The sequence below is a fragment of the Symphalangus syndactylus genome, chromosome 3, assembly GCF_028878055.3.
Source record: "Symphalangus syndactylus isolate Jambi chromosome 3, NHGRI_mSymSyn1-v2.1_pri, whole genome shotgun sequence".
In the NCBI taxonomy this organism is placed as follows: domain Eukaryota; kingdom Metazoa; phylum Chordata; class Mammalia; order Primates; family Hylobatidae; genus Symphalangus; species Symphalangus syndactylus.
The window spans coordinates 46,388,839-46,406,797 of NC_072425.2; the positions used below are offsets into that span (position 1 = coordinate 46,388,839).

At 44.1% G+C, this 17,959-nt stretch overlaps 1 protein-coding gene across 2 annotated transcripts in view; it reads left to right on the top strand.

Moving 5' to 3' along the window:
- The window catches only part of GABBR2 (gamma-aminobutyric acid type B receptor subunit 2), a 415,572-nt gene that overhangs the window by 227,644 nt on the left and 169,969 nt on the right, over positions 1-17,959 (top strand). For both annotated transcript variants that reach the window (XM_055271718.1, XM_055271719.2), the window contains 2 exons: positions 1,732-1,797; positions 9,385-9,585. In XM_055271718.1, coding sequence (XP_055127693.1) covers positions 1,732-1,797; positions 9,385-9,585 — 267 coding nt within the window. The remainder of the gene's footprint in view (positions 1-1,731; positions 1,798-9,384; positions 9,586-17,959) is intronic.

Sequence of the window (17,959 nt, forward strand, 5' to 3'; positions counted from 1 at the left end):
GGCTCCAGGAAATTAAGACCCAAAGTTTTCAGCTAATCAGAGGTGGATCTGTGATTTGAACCCAGGTCTCTGACTTCAAAACCTAATAAGCTGTTTTTACCATACCATGTTTAGCAACACAGGGTTTGGCACAAAGTAGATGATCAATAGATATTTGCTGGATGAATGGATGGATGGATGGATGGGTACTGTCAGCAGCAAAAAATGCTAAAAATTTTCAACAAACAAGCAGAAAGATCTTGGAGCATGCCTGGAAGCAAGTCCACAGAACGGAAGCAGCTTAGAACTTTTTATAGCATTGCAGACGTGGTGATGACAAAGGCTTGCCTTCCTTCCACTGCTCTGTTAACGATCTTTTAAAGTCCTTTCAGAGCCAGTGTTTTTTTTCCCCTCTTCTTTCCATTCTTGCTTGCAAACGAAAGATGATTTTAGAATCCAGGCCTTCTTTATTTTGCTAAAGTACATGATGAGTAAAATGGCCTCTCAGTCAGCACTTTCCAATTTTGAAAGATGCTAAAAACTGATCTTTAAAAGCATATTTTTCTACTTTATGCATCAAAGGGCCATGAGGCCTGCTGGAGGGGATGGATGAACAGCGGGAAGGTGGCACCACCTGCAAGGCTGGGCCTCACTGTGGAGGGCAGGAAGCGGCTGGGATGGGGAGCAGGTGTTTGGGCCAGGGCCTGGCTGGTCTCCTGGTGGCCACCCCACCCATTCTCTTTCAGCCTGTTCTTCTCCATGGGGCAGGACCCAGCTGGATCCCAATGCCCCAGAAAGCAACGAAGACCCCATTTACCTGACCCAGGAGAGCCTCTGGCTGATGCTCAGTAATTGTCTGTTGAATGAATGAATGAGTCGCAGGGGTCACTGTACACATTCCCATTAACCACACTGAGATAATGAATGTAATCCCATGTATAGAGCTTTCAAAAATAGATTTTCCTTAGAAATAAAGTTGGACACTCACTATGTGCTAGGCACTGTGTTAAGCACTTTACAAGGACTATTTCACTTAGTCTTCCCAGAAATCCGGTAAGGAAAGTACTACCATTATCCTCATTTTGCAGATGAGGAAACTGGGGCTGAGATGCAAAAGGAGTGACCAGAGGCCACCCATGGTTTGTTGGTAGAGCTGAGATGCGAACAAAGCTCAGAGCGAGTCTGAAACCTCTTAATTGGGAAGCTCTGTGGGCTCCAGGAATTTATTGAGGGATTAACTATCAAGAAGGTAGAAAGGGCTAGAACACTGTGGCAGGGCAGCAGAGTGTGGTTGGCTGGGGTCTTGTCTCTGCCACCAACTCCCCACGGGCCTTAGAAGCTCCTTTCTCCTCATCTGGCCTCAGTTTTCTTATATGTAAAGTGAGGAAGAAGGTTAGATGATGCCTCTATGGACTGCAGGGTTTGCCTGCCCTGGTGGGAGGAGAACAGGCGAGGTTGGAAGGCCCCTGAGAGCAGTCAGCTTTAGCCTCCAGCCTGTACAGACTTGCCCTAGGGCTTGCCCATGAGACCAGGGTGGACTGACTGCAGGAGCCACAGGAAAGCCAGCCCTAGAGAGGGCTAGAGAATCCAGGCTGGGCTGGGGTTGGGGGTGAGGTTCTGCCCTGCCCACCTGCCCAGGCAGAGCTCTGGGCTAAGAGCCAGAGGTGCAGGAATGTTGTCTGCCACAGCCTTGAACCCTTTATGGGGTGCTGAACATCTACTCACCTTCATGATGTGTCCTTCCATCCACAGGGGAATGATGTGCGGATCATCCTTGGCCAGTTTGACCAGAATATGGCAGCAAAAGTGTTCTGTTGTGTAAGTAAAACAGTTGTATCATTCGTGTCTTTGGGGAGGTTCACGAAGCTTTTTCCCATACTCATTTTCTCCCTGCTCAGTCTGTGAGTGGGATCATAGGACTGGAGCCGGGGTTCCTGGAAGCAGAAGAGTTATGTTCACTGTTCTTTCCTCTTTCCAGGGAGTTAAACCCCAGGGCTCAGAACAATACCATCATTGAGGAACAAGGGACCTCAGTCTAACCCATCGTCTAAGCCTTGTTGGCTAATTCTAAGTCTGCTCAACTTAGCCAGGGAGATACCAGAAATCAGGGTGAGGCTGAAGTGACTCAGACCCCCCTCCCTGTCCTGTAGGTAGGGCTCAGAGTCGTAGGTTAGGGACAAATTATCAACTATTGATTTTCTACTCCTGAATCCTTTACAGCTGTCTAGTATGTGACAGGTGACAAAGGTGACCATTTTATGCCTTATCTCATTTAATCTTTTCAATAACCATGTGAAGCAACTGTGATTTTCCCATTTTACAGATGAGGAAATAGAGCTCCATAGAGTAAAGGGACTTGTCCAAGGGCCTTCAGCCAATTCATGGCAGAGCCAAGGCTCCATCCCCATTCACCTGATCCCCAATCTAGTCTCTAAAAAAAGGATTTCTCCATATGACTTCTAGCTTACATTAGATGTAGGGGATAGAACACAGGAACTAAGTCAGTTTCCATTTTGATGTCCCAGCTCCCAATCCTCTCCATCATGTCAGGAGAAAAGTCAACAAAATGAAAGCCCAGGCAGGTGAGTCACTGTCTACCCAATAAGCTTCACCTTTTAGACTGAGGTCATTCTAGGTGTAGTGTCTGGTGATGGGCCGCAGATCTCTGTCCTCTCTGATCTTTTATCTTTTTGTCGGTAATGTGGATGAGGTTATAAATAGGAATTCTAGAAATCATGAAATACATTGGATGACAGAGTTTGAGTGCAAAGAACTTTAACAGGTTGGAATGTTTGATTAAATCCAAGCAGGGTAAATGGTCCTAACATATTATATTAGAACAAATGAAGCTGCCTAAGTCCAAGTGGTAGAGGGATAGCTGAGGAGTACTGTGTGTTGAGAAGGGACTTTGGGTGTTCCAGATGACCCCCAGTTTACTACAGGGTCTGGTAACTAAGGTCATCAGCATGAGCACAGTGCCAGAGAGCCGAGATGACCTCAGATTGCATGTCTACACCCAGGGCAGGGTAGTCCCTCTGCTCTTTGCTGGAGAGACCCCACCTAGGGAGACCTGCCCAGTTCCTGGTAGCCTGTTTTGGACAGATGTAGGAATTGAAAAGAGACAAGGAGTGAGGACAGAGCCGTGGCTGGAAGCCATGGTCACGTGTGGTTATTTGAACCTGAAGGCTCAGGAGCAAAACGAGAACTGTCCGATCATCTTCTGATTTAGCCGGGAGGAGGGAAGGGGTGTGAGGCTGACGTTTCAAGGGACCTTGGATGGAGGTTGGCACTCAGGAGCCAATCAGCTTGGGCTTGAGTCCCTCTTCTGCTACTTACTGTTGAAGTTGGGTATGTTGTTTACACTCTCTGAGGCCCAGTTTTCTCATCTGTAAAATGGGGATTATAACACCTGTCTGATAAGATTGTTGAGCAAAAACCCTCTGCATAGTACCTGATGTACAGTGAACCCTCAGTAGATACCAGCCATCTTTTTTTGGTTGTTTATATAGGGTCTCAGGTGTCCAAAGATGGAATGGGCCACCATTTACTGGCAAGTTTTACTGGTAGATTCCACAAAATTGTGTTAAGCATTCTATTTATCAGTGGAGAGTAGCAAGAGGTCTTTCCAAATTGAAATTGAAGGAGGGCCATGAGAAAAATAGAAAATATAGAGTGAATAGATTTAAAAATTTTACTCCAAAACTCATAAAACCTTGCTCCTTACTACCTAGAGTCCAGAAATAACCCACTTTAAAAAGGAAAATAATAGTCCAAATTTGAGAGCGTGCTTTCTTTTACAAAAGAAACTCGGTGTCCCCTCTCCAGTATCCCCAGGGCCTTGCAAGGAGCTGGCTCATGGTGGGTGATTGGTGTTGATCGAATGAGGAAAACAAGTAACTTCAGAAAAAATAAATTAATAAAAATGATCTATGAAGATGCCACACCAGGCCCTGGCCACCTCCAGTTTGCAAGAAACATAGATGGGCCTTACGTTCTGATTTAAGCCAAATCAAAGCCCAGGTGTGACTGTGATCTCACTCTGTCATGCACTGGGATGAGTTTCCAAGTGGCTTTCCCAGCCGTGGTTTCTGCTTCTGAACAGACGGCATGGCTGTCTTCCTTTCGACCCAAAGCCCCCTGGCTTGTCTGCCTTCCACATGGCACGGGAACACCATCCCACCTTCTCATCCCATTTTCCTCTTCACTCTTGTTAGTTTTGGTATTTTGAGATGAGGTTTCTCTTAGAGTCTTCACTTGCTGCCCCATTCCAAGGAGTTTCTCAGAGGCTTTGGGCTGGGTATAGTGTCCGTGTGTTGGGTCCCCAGATGGAATCTGCCCTCAAGGACTTATAGTCTTGTCTGGTTAGGAAGGAGTTCTTCTGGAAGGTCCAGAAGGTCCTAGGGAGACTGTTCAATGTTTTCACACTGGATCAAGACTGATAAGTGACAGAGGGAGGAGACGCTCAGAGCAGAGGCCCCCGAGAGAGCCTTCCTGTCTCTATTAGAGTCAGAGCAGAGAACACATGGAAACAACCATGTCTGCCATCCAAATGCTGCCCTGGAAACTTTACAGCGTGTTGCTGTGTTCTTGAGATTGGAACTGCCACCCAATGGGATCGCAGACTCCAGCAAATGCAAGGCCTATTTATAGCCCTGTGGCAAATGTTCATTTTGGCATCAGCACAGTATGAGCATGGCATGTTGCTTTTGTCTTCTCCTCTGTCCTCAGTGGTCTGTTCTAAATTCTCAAGCACTCTAATGTGGGTTCTGGTTTTAGCTCTGCCAGCTGTGTGACCTCAATCAGGTCGCTTTACATCTCTGGTCCCTAGCTGCCTCATCTCTGAAATGGAAGCAACGATCCCCACCCCGTCTGTTTCATGGGGTTGTCGAGAGGCTTAATTGAGGCCACCAAAGGGAAAGCTTCATCCTAACTGTTAACTGCCTTACTGATGCAAGGGTTTATTACTATTATTGTTGTAAACCTTAATATAAAAAGGAAATGTCTTTCTTGCATGGGGAGTGGAGGAGACAAAAGGAAACTTAATTAAATGATGAAATTAGATTTTTTTTTAAATTGTGTCGTGGCTACATGTCTACAGCTAGTAAGAACCAAAGGGGTTCATGGGGCTGAAGCGTGTGAACTCAGGATGGCCCACTCTCATGCAACAGTACCCGTTTGTCAGTCATAGGTCCTAAGACCACATTTCTACCAGATGCAGAGAAAATGGAGGTGTGGTGGCTCATGCCTGTGATCCCAACACTTTGGGAGGCCAAGGCTGGAAGATAGCCTAAGCCCAAGAGTTAGACCAGCCTGGGCAGCATGGCAAGACCTCATCTCTACAAAAAATTTAAAAATTAGCTGGGCGTGGTATCATGTGCCTGTAGTCTCAGCTACTCAGGAGGCTGAGGTGGGAGGATTGCTGGAGCCCAGAAGTTTGAGGCTGCAGTGAGCCATGATCATGCCACAGCATTCCAGCCTGAGTGACAGAGCCAGACCCTGTCTCAAGAAAAAAGAAAACAAAAATCAAGGTGACCAAGTAAATTAGAAATGCATTCGTTTGGTCGGTCCACAACCATTGATTGAGTAGCCCCTGTATACCAGGCACTGTGGAAAGTCCTGGGACTCCAGGAGAGAACTGGCATGGCCCCACCCTCCCAAAACTCCCCAACTGGCAGAGGAGACAGAGAAGCATACCAGTGCCTAGTTAAAACTCATGTGTCCAACAACCTCAGCCCTTCTGACCATAGGAATACTGAAATGGAGTCCTGGAGGCATTTCCGCAGTTGCATTAGACAGTGGATGAACTATCCAAGCCCAGTCTACCTCCCTTGCAGGAGAGCCTCGCTCAAAGCCTGCTTACTTTTGCTCTACAAATACGCTTAGCAATCTAGGCGCCCTACTTTCCAAGCCTATAGCAGTTTAAAAGCAGCAAATTCAGAGTGAGGGAGAGGAACTTGATGATAGTGAAAATGACAGTGGAGAACTGACAGCTAGAAAGGAGACAAAAAGCCATGAAAAGTGGATCCAAAGTCTAAGTACACCTGTCTGGGGCCATCTGGTGTTTGGGGCAGTCTTCTCTAAGCCCAAGAACATAGCCCAGAACAGTGACTTATGTTCGGAATGAAACTATGAGTTACCAAGAGGAGAAGAGAATGAGAAGGGGCAGCTAAAATGTTTCTGAACATAGTGTTTGCCATACATGATACACAAATTATCTCATTTAATTCTTAAACCAGTACAGTGAGGCAGGCTTTGCTTTCCACTGTCTGTCCATGGGAAAAGTGGGGCTCCAGGAGTTGTGTGCACGAGTTACCTGGCAGGCATGTGGCAGAAAATCTGCCATTTGATTGTATTTTTTTTTTCCCCAAAAGGTCAGAAGCTATATTAGAAAAAGTTTTGTCTTCATCAAAATTGACTAATGTTATAAATAAAATGTATTATCATTCAAATGGAATAAGCTTCTGTTTTCTGGAAAACTCACAAGAAACAGCTACAACAGGACAGTAGCTGGTTGAAGAACTGTCAGAGCTGATCTGATTTTCTGCTCTGAACTTCCTGCTCAGTGCTGCCTCTTAATTAATTACCACATGGTCTTAATTATCACAGTTGGTGTGAAGAAAATCTGCCTTTGTGTCTGATCAGAAGGCCTTTTCATATCCTCACTCTGTGTTTTTCTTCTTTTTTTTTGGGACAGAGTCTCACTCTGTCACTCAGGCTGGAGTACGGTGGTGTGATCTCAGCTCACTGCAACTTCTGCCTCCCAGGTTCAAGCAATTCTCCTGCCTCAGCCTCCTGAGTAGCTTGGATTACAGGCATGCGCCACCATGCCCAGCTAATTTTTGTATTTTTTAGTACAGACAAGATTTCACCATGTTGGCCAGGCTGGTCTTGAACTCCTGACCTCAAGTGATCCGCCCACCTCAGCCTCCCAAAGTGCTATAGGCATGAGCCAACGCGCCCAGCCACTCTGCACCTACTGATTCTTACTTCCTAATAAGTGGAGATGTCTCCTTGCCACAACCTTATAAGATTGAGAAAACTTCCAAAAATCTTTTTGTTTTGTTTTGCTAAGAAGGGAACTTCAAGAATGGACTTTGAGTCTTGTCCCTTTGACTTACCAGCTATATGTGTTGAGAAAATTTCATCTATAAAATTTAGATAATAGTTCATACCTCATAGGGTAGTTGTGAGAATAAAATAATATATAAAAATGGCAACACACATAATGGGACCTCAATACACATGAGATCTCTGTCAGTAAAAGATGAGAGTTGTGAGGTCTCACAGGCTCTGCCACTGATTAAATGACCTGGGATTACTAGAGTGACCCTTTTATTCAAAAGTCTAGTCCCCAGCGAGGATCTGGCATTTCTTTTCTTTTCTTTTTTTTTTTTTTTTTTAAGTTTCTGTGGACTAAATTTCATTCATTAGAGAGAAGCCCCGGACACTGCCTGCTTTTCTTCAGCTGGGATTTTGTTAGGTAATTAAAATACGAGAGTTTTCTGTATTTTCCACGACAGTTTTGTTTAGGTCAACATTATAATGTAGTTGCTGGAAAAATGACTGTGATCTGAGGTTGCATTATGAGAAGTACAGTGTCTAAAATGAGGGAAGTGAAGGTCCTGTATCATCGAAGGAGTCTAGTGAAGAGAGAGTGTGATCACTGCCTTGAGGTAGTTGAAGGGGTCTTTTGTTAAGCAATGTCTATTTAATCTTCAGATGCTTTGCTGAACCAATGGGTGGAGACCACAGAGAGGGGATCTGAGCTTAAGTCAAGGAACAAATCTTTTAACTCACATGTACCCCAATGAGCTGCTCCACACTGCAGCCTGGGCTTTCTCGGGTATTAAGGGAGTTTCAGAGGAGTAGCCTTTGGACTTGGGATGAGGGGAGTGCCCCTCTGACTCTTAGACTTGATGGTAACTTTTCTCTAACATATAGGAGTTGTTGGGAGCTCCGGCCTCCCTTCTGTGGACAGACCCTCGCTTTAGCCTCCTGGAGCCTAAGTGGAAGGCAGCAAGAACCTTCCCAGAGTCCAGAGCAATCTTGGGCTTCTCTCGCTACACCCTCCTGTCCTCTCACATTAACCCTGCTGTAGGCCAAGGGGTGCGACATGAATGGTTTCCCAACATCTCCTTCTAATGTGGGTGGCTCCACAGGAATGAATGGAAGGATTGTTTAAGGTTTCAGTTTAGAATGCGGGCAGTCCATCGATGCACAGAGGAAATTTCCACCCACCCCTGCTCTCTGTAGTCGCTTCTGGGTATTTTGTTTACTGACGGGAACATGACCACCACTTAGAAACTTTATTCTGAACCCAATTTTGATGGAACCTGACAGTCCTACAAACTGGTACTTTTCTGCTTGAATCAAAGCTATCAAAAACCATGATTTTCCTGATATAAAATAATGACAATAAGCATTAGAGTCAAGTAGGGGTGCATTAGAACCTTCTGATGACTTTTTTTCTTTAAATGGAAAGCAAGCAGTGCAGCTTTGTACCCTTAAAGTCAGCAGACCTAGATCCAGCTCTGACTTTTCTCCCTGACTGTTTGACCTTGGAAAAGTTACTTTCCCTCTCTAATTTTCAGTTTCCTCCTCTCTAGAATGAGGATGATAAACCACCTCCCAGAGTGAATGTGAGTGACAATCAAATAAGATTCATATAAGATATAAAAATGTAAGGGACTTTTTTTAGGATCTGAATTTATACACTGTGTTTTGGATAAAATTTCAGAGAGACTTCTCGGTTTACCAAGTGGCATCTTATATAAACTACACACTTAGATTAAATTGTCTTGGCCCCTTAAAAATTGTTCCCCCTGGGTTGTGTTATGAGGCCTCAGCTTTTAGTAAAGATCTATACAAAAATTAGCTTTATGAAATCTCTTTGTTGTAGAGGTTGTGTTGATACTAAACTGGCTAATTTGACAGTATCCTCTCCATATGGGACATTTTTAGGGTTAGAGACTAGAAAATACTTTGTTTCCCCAAAGATCTGGTATGTTTTCTCCTTATTGATAATGAGAGTTGTGTAAATAACCTTGTTGCCCTTTTCTCTTGGGCTGCTGGGAAGTTCATGGTGGAATTGGCAGCTAATGATGAATATGGTTAGAACCTTTGGTCTGTCTACATTCTGTTCCTTCTATCTTCAGGAAACATAATTTATATTTTTCTGGGCCCTTTTGTTTGAATTTTTATTCAGTACTTACTATTTTATTATACATGTTATCCGTAAACTACCTTGGATCCTTTGATAAATAACAAGGAAGAAACCAAACAAATAATTAAACATTTCCTAAATCCTCTGGGAAGAGGAAGCCTTCCTCCCCACCTATCTTCCAGGGCACAGAGCCTTGAACTGTGCGACTCTTGGTGCCTTCATAGTCACTCCATCTTTTGCAGGCATACGAGGAGAACATGTATGGTAGTAAATATCAGTGGATCATCCCGGGCTGGTACGAGCCTTCTTGGTGGGAGCAGGTGCACACGGAAGCCAACTCATCCCGCTGCCTCCGGAAGAATCTGCTTGCTGCCATGGAGGGCTACATTGGCGTGGATTTTGAGCCCCTGAGCTCCAAGCAGATCAAGACCATCTCAGGAAAGGTCAGTGCCTTGGTCCCCATTTCAACCTTCCTCCCACCTCCTTTGATCATCTTGTCTGATGACATTGGCCGAAAGTGCACATTTATTGTCCTGTGTCACTTTGAGCAAATCACTTGACCTCTCTGAGCCTCTTGTACCTATAAAATATGGTATGTACAACCCTCCACTGCTTACCTCTCTAGGCAACTGTGAGAACCAAATGAGGTAAGGATATTGTGAAGCACATAACACAGTACGCAAGTTATGTATACATATATGGATGGAGTCCTGGCATCAACTTCAGGGCCCTTTAGACTCTGCAAAGGTTCATCCCGTGCTCCTCTTACCTAAGATGTCATTCTCAGTTGTATTGATGCTCTCCTGGAGGAGAGGAAAGACGCCTTAAGTAGACTTTGGGAAACACATGCTGTAGAGCTGCCAGACTGCGTCAAACCTCAATTTTGCCACTACCACCTGTGTGACCTTGAACCTGAGTTCTCCAAGCCTCTGCTTCTGTATCTGTGAGGATATATCTTTTTAGGGGCCACAATTCAGCCCACTATTGTGATCTTGGGATGTCCCTTCTATAGATATATCTTCTATATCTCTGCTTCTATATCTGTGATAACCCCCTTCTGGGGGTTATCAGGAGGATTGATGGCAGGTGGTGCAAGCCACTAGCATGGTGTCTGGCACCTTGATTCTGTCACGACTGTGATCAGGACCTTGGACAGGGTGTGTCAGCCTCAGGGCCTCTGCATGCTTCCATGAGTGTTACTAATTCCTGCCCTGCTTATCTCGTAGGGCTATTGCGAGGACCAAGTAATATAGGACATGTAAAAGTATTTCCAAAGCACACCATTCTCTATCATTGTAAGTCTTATCAAAGATCAGGTGATGATAGCCCTGGTAAAGGTGGTAACATCCATTTCTCAGTTCTGAACAGCAGCCAAAATTCAACACAGCAATGCACATAATTCTTTTCTGTGTTCATATAGTTAAATTATTCACTTAACCCCCAGGGTTCTTACAGACCAAATTTTATATCAAGAAAAAGCTTTATAATAAAGAAAAATATATGTATATAATTTCATGTATTATTTAATCTCAATTGGAACCAACTCTACATGAATGATTTATCGATTTGTCAAGAAATGGCAAATCATTAGGACATATTTTATAAACAGCTCTTTAGCTCGTACTGGCACCTGGCTAGAAAATGTTGAAAGAAATATTTTCATACCAAAATCAATGCATATATAACATTTTTTTGAGATGTTGAATAATGAGCAGAAATAACTCATTTATTCAGTAAGTGTTATTTTTAAAGGTGTCAAATTTTGCAATTTATTAAGATCCTTGGGTCCAGGGATACCCTGTATTTTAATCTAAAAAAATCATAAAATTTGAGGAAAACACAAAACCTAAGGGAAAAAAAATCCATGAAGGCAGATGGTACAATAACTAAATGGAGAGGCTTCAGGAAGACCAAAGACTTAAATGGTTGCACAGGAGATCTGTGAGGCTGTCAGGATGAGAGCCATGAGACACTACAGGAAGGACCTCCCTCGGATGTAGTTCTAAGGGTGTGGCTTTCAGCCAGGGTGGGAGCCATGCAGGGCTGTGTGCGGTGCTGTGAGCAGTACATGAGAGTGTGTTGTAGGAAGATTATTTTTTGTAGTGTATTTTGGAGGAAATGTTTTGGCATTTGTAACAACATCCGCCAGATCACTGACTGCCCTTTTCTAAACTTTTTAATTTGTGATTGGTGAAGAGGCTGACCTCTTGCCCATCACTGTCTCATGCATGGGACACCTTGGGGCTGTTCACCCACGGTTTTGGGAAACCCACTCATAAGCCCACCCCCTGGAGGGGACAGGACCATTGAGGTGGCTTCCGAAAGTCCAGAGACCCAATCCCTGTCCCCATGGTCTTTGAAGCAAGAGGAAGCATTTCTTACATTACCCCACAGTTACGAGATTGTTGAAGTTACACAAGGAAATTTGCGGCCTCTTCACTTCCTGGAATCAGAAGGTCCCAGAGCTCTCTTAGACATTATAGTGTCCAGCTTCCCGTCAGATTCTCAGATCTTCCAGTAGCAAAGGAATTCTCTCCCTTAATTCTCCCACCCCTAGGTCCCACTGGAGCTACTCAGATCCTATTGACCCATCTGTCCCACGTAGTCCTTCAGTGACCACAGAGTCACTGCCTCTCCAAACTAAATAGCGCTAGTCCTTCCAGTTGTTAGTTCACAGGTCCAGGGCTGGGACTAAGCATGAAATTTAAAAGGGTGCCAGATACATCGGTAATCAAGATTAAACAAAATATGTTAATACAATTAAAATAATGCCAAAAAAAACCCCGTAATGAACAAATTGCCAAAATTTTAAATAAAGACCGGATTCACAGGACAGGGATTAGGGTGAGGAAAGTGAGGTGAGTCATGCCAGTGCAAGGTTGGATTCTATCTTTATTTAAAATTCTGATATTTTATTCATCATGGATTTCTTGCATTCATTTTTATTTTTAAAATATGGTATTAAAATATTTTTTATCTTGATTACTGAAAGGGTTTAGCTCTCCGTTCCCACCCAAATCTTGTCTTGAATTGTACTCCCATAATTCCCACTTGTTATGGGAGGGACCCGGTGGGAGATAATTGAATCGTGGGGACGGTTTCCCCCACACTGTTCTCGTGGTAGAGAATAAGTTCCACTAGATCTGATTGTTTGATAAGGGGAATTTTGTTTTGCTTGGCTCTCATCCTTTCTGTTGTCTGCCACCATGTGAGATGTGCCTTTCACCTTCTGCCATGATTATGAGGCTCCCCCAGCCACCTGGAACTGTGAGTCCAATAAACCTCTTTCTTTTGTAAATTGCCCAGTCTCAGGGATGTCTTTATCAGCAGCATGAAAATGGACTAACACAATTACTGAGATTTTTTGACTCTCCCTTAAATTTTGCACCTGAAATTAGTGCTTTATTCACCTCACCCTAGTACAGCCCTGCACAGATTGTATTTGTCAAACCCCTCCCCATGCTCAGCCTGTTCCTTTGTTGCACTTGCTTTTGTTGAACATTCTCTCTAGAGGGTGTGGGGCCCAGAGTTGAATAAAGCATTCCTGTGTATGATCTGACCACAAGCCAACTTCTCCGAACAGCCTTCAGAAGTCTATGGTCAAACATGGTTCTAGAGAGTCAAGAAATGTTTCTTGAATTTGAATTTGCATTATATATAGCTGCTCGGGGCCATGGTCAGCATGGCACTGGCTGCTGGATTGATGCCTGTATTTTGGGATCCATCGATGTCCATGAAAACAAGCAAACACTTGTAAAACCACAGCAAGTGAATGGGCTCTTGTCATCCTCACTATTGTACACATGGAAAACCTAAGAGCCAGAGAGGGGAAGGGACATCCCAAGATCACGAAAGTAGGTTGATAGTGGCCCCTAAAAAGATATATCCACATTGTAACCCTTGGAACCTGGGAGTGTGACCTTGTTTGGAAAAAGAGGGTTTTGCAGATGTAATTAACTTAAGACTCTCATGATAAGATTTCCTGGATTACCCAGGTAGGCCCTAAACCAATGACAGGTGTCCTGTATGAGAGAAAGGCAGAGGGAGAGTTTGCACACTGAGAGGAAGGCCATGTGAAGAAGAAGGCAAAGACTGGAGAACACCAAGGATTGCTGGCAGCCACCAGCAGCTAGGAGAGAGGCATAGAGTGGAGGGATCTCTCTTAGAGCTTCCAGAAGGAGCCAACCCTCATGATGGGGTTTGGCTCTGTGTCCCCACCCAGGCTCTCATGATGAGATTTCCTGGATTACCTATGTGTCAGGGGAGGGACCTGGTGGGAGATGATTGAACCACGGGGGCGATTTCCCCTTTGCTGTTCTTGTGATAGTGAATGAGTTCTCACGAGATCTGGTTGTTTGAATGTGTGTGACACTTCCCCCTTCACTCTTTCTCTCTCTTTCCTTCTGCCTTGTGAAGAAGGTACTTACTTTCTCTTCTGCCATGATTGTAAGTTTCCTGAGGCCTCCTCAGCCATGCAGAACTGTGAGTTAATTGCATCTCTTTTCTTTATAAATTACCCTGTCTCAGGTGGTTCTTTATAGCAGTATGAGAATGGACCAATACACCTGACAATGCCTGAATTTCAGTCTTCTGGCCTCCAGAACTGTGAGAGAATAAACTGCTGTTGTTTTAAGCCACCCAGTGTGTGGGAACTTGTTGGCAGCCCCACAAATCTAATACAATCACCCAGCAGGTAGAGGCAGATCCAGGACTTGAAGCCAGGACTCCTAATCCCAACTCAGCACCCCTTCCCCTCTGCCATGCTGCTCCTCTAGACCTGTGACATGCTTAGGGACACATCCAAATCAGCTCTTTTGTGGCATCTCAGTGGATATCTGTTGGTAAGTGACACACAGGAGCACAGAGTGTGGTACTCCAGAGATCCGGTGTGGATCCTGCATTCATACCACTTAATCTGCAACCTCACCAAGTCACATTCCCTCCCTGGGCTAGGTAACTTCTAGGGTGCTTTCACAGCTCAGTTCTCTAACTGTGTAACTATGGTGTGGAGTTATTACAGCAAGCTCTGTGACATGGTTATAATGTTAAGTCATGCAAGTGCAAGGTTGGATTCTGTATTTAAATTTTTGATGTTGTGTTCATCATGGGTTTCTTGCATTCATTTTTATTTTTTAAACACGACACTAGAATATGCTTATCTTGATTACTGAGATGTTTTGGCTCCCCTTTAAATTTTGTACCTGAAATTAGTGGTTTATTCACTTCATCCTAGCACAGTCCTGCAGAGGTTGTATTTATCAAAACCCTCCCCATGCTCAGCCTGTCCTCTTGTACTTGCTCTTGTCAAATCTCCCAGGATACAGGTGACTCCTGGTAGACAAAGTCACAGAAAAGGGCAGAACAGTGGCCCCTCCTGGATGCATTCTCCAAGGTTCCCTCCTTTGTATGCCTGTCTCTATCATCGAGCTGTCTCCAGCTCACTCATTGGCACTAGGAGTTTTCTGGTAGGAGGAATAGCAAGGTCACGGGCTCCTTCCAGGAGCACGTTCTTCAGTCCTTTCCCATTGGACTGTCCTGCGTTGGGAGAGATGTGGACCTTCAGGCTTTCTGAGCCCATTTGGAGCTCAATCTTCTGGGACCTCATGAAGACAGCCCCTGGACCCCTGCTTTTGGCCCAACATTTGCTCCTTCTCTCCATTGAGGCTCCCCATCACTGTTCAACTCCTGCAAAGTGACTTGACATTGGTGATTTCAAGTGTCAACTTCCATTTTTCAAGTCCTGTTTGGTTTGTTTCCTTTGTGAGCATTTATAATTCTGGCTTGATTTCTCCAGCGACGGCTCAGCCTCTCCAGTAAGGACATTCTTCTCCTGTTACTGTGCCCCTGCTAAGGCCCAGTGCTGGGCCAAGGCCCCAGATGAGCTGTTCACAGCACCCTGCGACCTCTGCAGTAGCCAGGACTCCTAATCCCAACTCAGCGCCCCTTCCCCTCTGCCATGCTGCTCCTCTAGACCTGTGACGTGCGTAGGGACACATCCAAATCAGCTCTTTTGTGGCATCTCAGTGGGCCTCCATCAAAGGCACAGGTCCATCCTTTGGAAGACTTTGTAATGTTTTCTGGCAAGAAATGTCTGTGACCACTCATGATTATTTATTCAACCCAGCAAATCTAGTGATCCTTCCACTTAGAGCCAATGACCCATGAAAATCTGCACCCATCTCATTACCACTGTGCTGTAAGCACCGTGACAAAGAACTTGGAGTTTTAGGGAAGCACTGAGCTTATCGTGGAGGAAGGAAAGGTACTGCAGAAAAATAGGAGAACTCCCCAGAGAGCCCAGCTTCACAGCGCTGCTCTCTCCCCTACCACCCACAAAGCTCCCATTCCTTGCTACTCCCCTAGGTACTCATGGCACTGGGAGAAGGCACTATGTCAGAGGGGCATGGGCTCAGAAGGAAAAGGCTGAGTGGCCCATGGAGAGGCCACTGGCTAGACTTGAATCATGACCCTAACACTTCCCAACTGGGTGACTCTGGCAGGTGGCTGGTCATCTATACCAACATCCATACCTCTCCTCCCTTCTTCTAAGTTCTGTAACACAACAAACCAGAGTTCATAACACAACTCTGATTTTTAACTCGGTATGTTGCCACCTCACTGGAAAATGTATTATACATTTCCCAGCCTTCCATGCTAGATATGGCCAGGATTGCAAGTCTGGCCAATGAGATATAAGTAGAAGAGTTATGTGGGACTTCCAGAAAGGCTGTATTAAAGGGGGATATGGCCTTTCTTTTTCTTTCTCTTTTGTGTTGACTGGAATGTGGATATGATGGCTGGATTTCTAGTAGCCATTTTGGACCATTAGGTACAAGGTGACCTTGACAAGGAAACATCATTCCAGGATTGTGGAGCATAAAAATAGGACCCTGGGTCCCTTATTACCCTGGGGAGTTGTCATAGCTGTATTGTTCAGCCTCCCCACAGACATCTTTTATATGAGAAAGAAATAAACTATCTCCTGTAAGTCACTGGTGATTTGTTTTTTCTGTTACAGTGCAGCTGAACCTAAGAGTAATACAGTGATGCTGTGCAAGTCATTTAACCTCTCCCAGTTTGTCTCTCATCTGTAAAATGGGGATAATACTATCTCTCTCACAGATTTGTAAGGATTCGATGAAGTTATACAGTAGAAAGTATCTTACCGAGTGCAAACACATAGTAGGTGCTCAACAAATTTTAATTCTCTTCCTTTTCAGGGTAGGAACCTTAGGGGTAGGAGGAAGGAGTAGTGAGATCGATGAAGAGTTTATAATCCAGGTCATGTGAGATGAGGAGCAATGGAAGGATTGGGATTACTTTTTATAGTTTAGCTAATTATTTTTATTGAAGGAGAGCACCCATGTAACTACCACCCAGGTCAAGAAAAAGACTATTTGTAGCAATTCAGAGACTGCCTTTATGTGTTACAGTTAATATCCACTGCCAGTTGTAACCATTCTTCTGACTTCCTTTGCCATTCAGATGCCTGCTTTTGAACTTTTGAACTCCACAGCTTTTTTTAGTATCTTCAGATTTAGGGAGTGTATTAGTCCTTTCTCACACTGTTATAAAGAGACACCTGAAAGTGGGTAATTTATAAAGAAGAGAGGTTTAATTGGCTCACAGTTCCACAGGCTGTACAGGAAGCATGGCTGGGGAGGCCTCAGGAAACTTAGAATCACGGCAGAAGGAAAAGGGGAAGCAGGCATGTCTTACATGGCTGGAGCAGGAGGAAGAGAGCGAAGGAGGAGGTGCTACACCCTTTTAAACAACCTGATCTTGTGAGAACTCACTCACTAGCATGAGAACATCAAGGGGAAAACCTGACCCCATGATCCAGTCACCTCCCAGCAGGCCGCTCCTCCAACACTGGGGATTACAATTTGACATGGGATTTGGTCAGGAACACAAATGCAAACAATACCAGGGAAGATTCGTCTTTCTGGTAGTTATTCCAGTTCACCCTTAAATAACCACCATCTTCTGTCTTTGCCACAGTTTCCTCATTCTGCCTTTGCCACAAAACCTTGCATCAGGGCATGGGTGAGGCAAAGGCAGAAGTGAAATGTGTTAATTTTTCTCTTCTTATTCAGTCATCTGTACAGTTTTGATGTTCTCTGTCTTCAGTTATAGATGTGGTATCATTTTGTATAGAATGTAGCTACAAAGCTAGCTAGTATAGTTTGGGGAGACTTGGGAAAGGTAATTTATACACAGCCTCCTTCATCTCCAGCTACCTGGAAGTCCTCTAACTGGTGTGTTTTAATGAACAGAAATTCTTTAATAGAACCCACTCAAACGCTGTGAAGATATTTTCCTATCTTGTGTTTTAGAAACTATTGTTTTACCTTTCACATTTAGCTCTATAATTAACCTGGAATTTCATTTTGTATAGGATGTGAGGTAATGATCAAGATTCCTTTTCTTCTTTTCATTTTTTACATGGATATCTAATTGACCCAACATCATTTATTGAAAAGTCCATCTTTTCCCACAGTGTGCTGCCATATTACTTTTGTCATAAAGCAAATGACTTTATATATTTGGTTCTGTTTCTAAACTTTATTTTTTTCTTTTCCATTGGTTTTCACCAAAACGTCTTCATTTCTGTAGCTTTATAATAAGTCTTAATAACTACTCATATAGGTTCTCTATCTTAGTTCTTTAAAACTGTCTTGGCTATTCTTGTCTCTTTGCATTTCTATATTCATTTTTAAAACAGATTGCCAGTTTATACGCACATACGTACATACTTTCTCTGTTTTTTATTGGGATTTTACTGAATCTGTAGATCAATTTAGGGAAAACTGGCAT